This window comes from Fulmarus glacialis, unplaced genomic scaffold (genome assembly GCF_000690835.1).
Source record: "Fulmarus glacialis isolate BGI_N327 unplaced genomic scaffold, ASM69083v1 scaffold21572, whole genome shotgun sequence".
Taxonomy (NCBI): domain Eukaryota; kingdom Metazoa; phylum Chordata; class Aves; order Procellariiformes; family Procellariidae; genus Fulmarus; species Fulmarus glacialis.
In genome coordinates, this window is record NW_009200015.1 from 14,460 (window position 1) to 20,731 (window position 6,272).

At 36.8% G+C, this 6,272-nt stretch overlaps 1 protein-coding gene across 1 annotated transcript in view; it reads left to right on the plus strand.

The window, feature by feature from the left end:
- OMA1 (OMA1 zinc metallopeptidase) overlaps positions 1–3,719 on the plus strand; it is a 17,728-nt gene extending 14,009 nt beyond the window's left edge. The window contains exon 8 of the mRNA XM_009573448.1: positions 3,338–3,719. Within this exon, the coding sequence (XP_009571743.1) occupies positions 3,338–3,556 (219 nt within the window). The 3' untranslated portion in view covers positions 3,557–3,719. The remainder of the gene's footprint in view (positions 1–3,337) is intronic.
- The last annotated feature ends 2,553 nt before the right edge of the window (positions 3,720–6,272 follow it).

The window sequence follows — 6,272 nt, forward strand, 5'->3', positions numbered from 1 at the left end:
TTGTGCTATTTCTTAGTTTTTGTCAGAATTGCAAGGTCAGAGCGTAAGTCAGCCCTTCCGAGGTAATCACAGTTAATACACAAGAGACTATAACCCCTGGCCTGGTTTGCGGACAAGAGAATGATGTGGCTTTTATACTGAGAGAGCTGACAGCCTGAGCGGTAGGATGCACTCCAAAAGACCGTAAGGGGTCGAGATGCAGCAGTTAGCCTGGTATCTGTGACAGTGGTGAAGGATTAATACTGAGGGCTAAAAATTACTTTTTTCTATATTTGTCTCTGCTGGTAGGCTTTACATGAAAGCAATAGGATAAGGCAGACCTCCCTAACTCTTATGTCTTCCCCCCTCCCAGCACATTGCAGGAGGTGACTGCAATTGTATTGATAAGAAAAACAGCTTCACCTTTGTTACTTACAAGCAATAGTTTTGATGTTTTATTTGAGATCTCCTGAACCAGTAAGTGTGCAGGTGGTCTTTATTCTGAACAGCAGTACTTCTCTCTTAAGGTTAACCTGAAAAGAACAGCATTAAAGTACTCTCAATTCCCAGGTGAATCTACGTACTCATTCAAACTAGTTAACCTTGTCTCAGTTCTGTCTGTCGTCTTTATTGAGAACACTCTTCAGTATAAACAGTCAATGAAACATGTTCTTATAATATCAATATGCATGCGCTTCATTAAGAATGATTTTACTTGTCCTTTTACCCAAACTGTCAAAAACCAATTTACTTGAGCAATATTGAATTACTGGATTTGAAGTTGCTAGTGATTTTGAAAGTACAGTATGGCTGACCATGTTGGGCTGTTTTATCTTTCAGGAAAAATTATATTGGAAGCTCCTCAGCCTGTTACTGGCATCTTAATGACATTATGGAGCTACTGGCACGAAACAAAATAGCAGCAGTCAACCGAGCCAGGGAAAGAACACTTTCTAACTAGGGTTGAATGTTGCATAGCAGTCACAAACGTACATGCAAAGACTACTTTCACTAGAGTGTGTAGTCATAGCTGTCTTTAACAGTGAGATGACATGTCACCATAGCTTTCCATTCTCGTAACTGTAGTCTTTTTAATGGCGTGTGAGTTGATGGTGTTGAATAGATGCCTCCTTGGACAGCTTTATGTCTAGCAAGAACACAAAGATATCCGGAGGGTAAAAATGTTGACTCTGAAGTATTGTTTTTTACCTTTGCTGTTGTGACTTTAGTATTTTAGGTAAGTGAAACCATGAAAATAGGCCAGGCACTATATAGCCAAGAAAACCAGAGATTTAAAATTGCTAAATTAGTTCAAAAGAGGATTACGTTGCCCTTTCCAGGATGCAGCCTAAATCTTCGTATTTCCATTTGCCTTGAATAATGCTGCTTGACATTAATGCAGTCTTGCAGCAGCTTATGTTCTGGAAGAGCACAAGGGAAAACTCTTGGTTTGTCATAAGTGTCAGTTTAGAAATTAATTGGTCACTGAAGCAGAAGTGTTCAGCGGTACAGTTACATTTGGTGACGACATGGACGATCATGCTTTAGAAAAACAAATACTGAAAGCTTTATTTGTATTTTTTAGAAGTTAAACGAGGAATATTTGCATGCCTAACCCAGACTTGTGTATCCAGTAATTTGAATGTTACATTTCAGCAAGAAACAGCTGGAGAAACTCTTGCTACATTCCTGGAATGTGTTTTTTTCCAAAACCAGTTGATAAATTTAAATTCTGTTTGTTTCTAGCCATTTACAGCAAACTATCAGTTCACTGTAGTAAAGTTAGGGAGAAATATGTTTTGGTACCTCCTTATACAAAGAAATGAGTTAAGAAGCTCCGCTCTTCTATTTTAAAATCTGCTGCAGTAAGATGTTCCTAGTGTCTTCTAGTGGAAGAATACCAAATTGTTTCAAAATGATGGGCAAATACGTATGCATAAGTGTACTGGAATATTTGATTTGATATTTCAGCCAAATCTAGTGCATATAAAGCAAATTAAAATTTCTGCTTTGTTTTTTAAGTGCAGTGGTAGGACTGCTATGAAGACTGTGTTACTTTCTTCTTCCTCTTTAATCCATCTAGAACAAATGAATCAACCCACACTGTCCGCTAACAGGCCCTAGTACTGGTCAGGGGGCACCTGGCTACAACTCAGGACAGGTCTGGCCATGACTTTTCAAGAATCCACGGTTATGAAGAGAAGTGGAATAAAGTACACATTTGAACTTATTTTCCCATTAAAGGATTAAAAATACAGCTGGTGTTAATCTGCCCATAGTTTTATGCTGTTAATTGAGGCTAAGATACAGATAATACTGCATAAAAGTGACCATTGATTAGTGCTAAATATCAGGCTATTTTTTGACTTGGTGTTTTCTTGGTGTTTCATTTTGCAAATCTTCAGCTTCGTTACAATGAACACCAACTTAAGCATCCTTTAAAATAGGTGACTTTATACTGTTTTATATCAATTTTTCCAAGTGCCTTTGAGACATGAGATTCATCCATTGTCATACCTTTCTTAGATTGCCCACAAGACAGAATGATCGGGGGGAGTGTGCCTGCATTAATGGATTTTGATTCTCTGGGAAATTCTTTGGCTTCTTTGTGCCTCTACTTTCTAATCTGTAGAATGCAAGCAATGGCACTTACTCAGTGAGCAGGAGTAATTTAAAGTTTGGTCTTTTAGTGCTAATCTTTTTATCCAGAAAAATTTTTACCTTCTAGAGACATTGTTTTCTCAGAATACACTTGGAAGCTGTGTATTCAAATGCTTCTTGGAGATGAGATCACTTGTGTAACTGGACCTTAACTATACTGATCAACCATCTCTGAGCTGAACGGTTAAATGTCCGTTACATTATTGGAGATTTTTCCCTCGTTTCTTGAGTCAATCATCTCTATATAGCTACTTCAATAATAGAACATATCTGATGAAGTAAATTATTCACAGCCCTTTTTTTTCTTGAAGCAGCCATTTTAATTTACATGTGAATGTAAATTAAAAGGTAGAAGGTACTGATATCAACAAGTATCACATAAAATAGTTGGAGAACTTCCTATTTATTTATGCTGTACCTTTTAGAGTATCCATTCTTTGAGAGACTGACTGTGAGAAAAAGATTTTCATTTTTCATTCTTCATTTTTTCCCCATCGTTTTACCATATTGCTACATTTCTTCTTGGGAATTCTTGGTTTCTGTTGAAAAGTTGTTCAGTAACAACTCAGACTCAGTATTATACTCACTAAGCTTTGTGTACAAATGCAAACCTTACTGGAAAGCCAAATCGCTGACTGAAACCTTTTTTGTTTTCCTTATTTCAATGAGCTTGATTTGTTTTCCTATGTGTTCACAGGCTCTTAAAATAAGAGAGAGCTGCAATTGCCCATCTCTTTCTGGACCAGATCCTCGCCTCATTTTCAAACTTAACATGCAACATCTCCTGGAATCTTCTAAAGATCAAGAAACCCCAAATTCTACAAAGCGAGATCTCTCAAAACCAAAACTGGATTTTCCTCACACTCAAAAAGTGGAAGATACACCAGTAACTTTTGCAGTTAAACCTACAAACTAATGATAATAATTTTCACTTTTTATGAAACTTGTGGTCCCTGAAGGTCTGTCTTATAATGCAAATTTGTCTTTGAACCATAAAGAAGACGTAGCCACTCGTATTCTATGTTTCTTTTACGTGATCTCTCACTCAAAGCAATAAGGAACCATGCCCACACAAGAAGAGCCGCATGTTGGAGCAGAAAGTTTCTTATTCATCAAGAGTTACTAAAATAAATCACTTCTCAGGGGAAAGATAGTCTCGTACAATCCAGTCACACAGTGTAATTTTCAGCTTTATCAGGCTCACCTTGATCAGAGGACAGATGAGCCAGAAGCATCCCTAAAGCAGAGGAAAAAGTACAATTTTCATCACTTAAGTTGTCTGGTTTGTCTTGCTGTAATTTGGGTTAGATCTATTCAGCTTCATTTGAGAAATAATGAGAGCCTACTGCCTGTTCCACATATAGTATGTTTAAAAATATTAAGCTGAGATGCAGTAATAGCCTATGGGCTAGATACACCCCCACTTAATTAGGTGGATTTACTGCTGGGATTTTTCTTCTTTCTAAGGCATTTTAGAATATGGATTGATTCAACATTTTTCTTCAAAGCAACCTGAAAGGGTTGCACAAAGTTCGATTTAAGAAAGGAGTTAAATAATTTTCAAGGAAGTCTTTCTTCTGAAAGAAACACTGTGTAAGAACCATAGTTTGTAGCACTAGAATGCTTTGCAAGGATGGCTGTTGTCTTTTTTAAATTATCAGGGTGCCTCATCAGAGGGCAGTTTTACTGCAATGACATTTGATTTGGATATATCCGTTTGGATAGAAGTGATTGCTGATGTGGAAATATATTATGTAGTAGACAAATACAGCAGGGTTTCTTGACTGCACAGCTTTTGCAGCTGTACCTTATCCTAAAAGGTGACTTCTCATCAGGAAACTGGCATCTAACTGAGCATCCCCCCCTCCACCCAATCCCCTTGAAGCCACACGTTTTATACCGTGGAGACCAATATGCCCAACATAGGTAAAGCTCTGCCTTTCGTGATGGGCTAGCCAGTATAGCCAGCATGTTAATCTTTATTTGCATGTTTGAGTTATCCTTCCTTTGCAGTTGATGAAAATATTGAAATGTCGATCTTACAGGAAGATGTAGAAAGAGATGGCAGTGAATAAAAAGGAAATCCCATTCCTTTATCTGTTAAGATGTATTTGCTATTAGGCTTTTTGTTACTCACTTGTATTAAAAATCTGTTTCATGTATGGTAGGGTTTTACATGAGGGGGAACATTCAGAATATTTTACAGTGTATTACATTTTGAAATATTCTTTTTTAAATATGGAGAGGGGCAGACTTTATCATATTTCTTCAATTAAATCAGAATGCAAGCTTTTAAAAAGGAAAAAATAACCTATTCAGTGCTGTCAGTGAATACAATTGGAAAAAAAGATTGTGAAACAAGTAATTCCTTTACTGACTTCAGTCGGCGAACCGGGGTCCTTTGAGAAATGCCAGCAACTACCTAACTTATCTCTATTCAGAGGTAAGTTGACGTATCTGTAATGTTGATGATTCTAGGTCTGATTATATTGGTCTAGATTGGCTGCATATTGCTTACAAGCTGTTTTTAAATCTCTGCTCAATACTACTGGCAAGAGGCAGGAGGTCCAGCCTGACCATTATTCATCCATCCATTTTTATTCTTAGTGACAGGAGTTTTTGTAACAGATGTTCAGTGATGTGTTGAAGCATTTGGACATTGTCACCTGAAGGTAAACAGAAAAATACACCATTTAGATTTCCCTGTGGACCTTACAGTTTATACTGCAACTCCAAGACCCCAACGCTGCTGCCTGTCTCTTGCTCCAGTGTCAAAGCTTGTTTTGTTATCCAGGGCTCCTGGTTGACATGCAACTTGATGCTTGTGTCTGTTAGGACTAAGGAGAACATAGAAGAGTTGTTATAGCATTCAACATGATGTCTGAAACTACACAAGTTTCATATTTCTACTGTCTGGTTTTAAGTGGCTTAAGTATTGCAGCGGAATGCTGGAGATGCAATTTTTAAGTTCACCAAGGGAGATTTTTTTTAATGTGTATGTAAATAGTCTCGTAACCATGATCATGGCGATGTGAGAGAAAAAGTTTCAAGGGAGAGGTAATAGCTTATATTAGACTGGCAAAGGGCTTATGTACTTTTTCCAACTATACTGGTCTAATAAAACATACCTCCTTACAAACCTTACATGTGCATACACACACACACGTATGTGTGTATATATGTATAAAGTGCACACACAAACACAAGAGTTAGGCCTCTACACTAAACCACTATAGTTTTAAAGTCCAAAATGGGATGTTGAAAATTTCAGTATTTACTTTATATCTTGAATTATCCCTAATATTTTCCTCAAGTGCTTTGGGAGGGGTTTCTTCTTTCCGCTTCTCTTGTGTCCAACACAGAAAATGCCTTGTGCTCATCTGCCTCTTGGAGGGAACTTTTTCCTTAAATTCTTACTGAATACTATACGTTACATCTGTCTATATTCGTAAAGTATTATCTTTTTTCTTTCTTGAACAGAAAAATTACAAAACGTTGCTTTCAAAAGGTTTGGGAAGTCATAGTAAAAATTGCACTTTTTAAATTAAAGAACATATAATTATTTTAAGTTGTGTGTGTATATACAATATATGTAACATATTAATATATAAAAACTATAATATATTAATAGA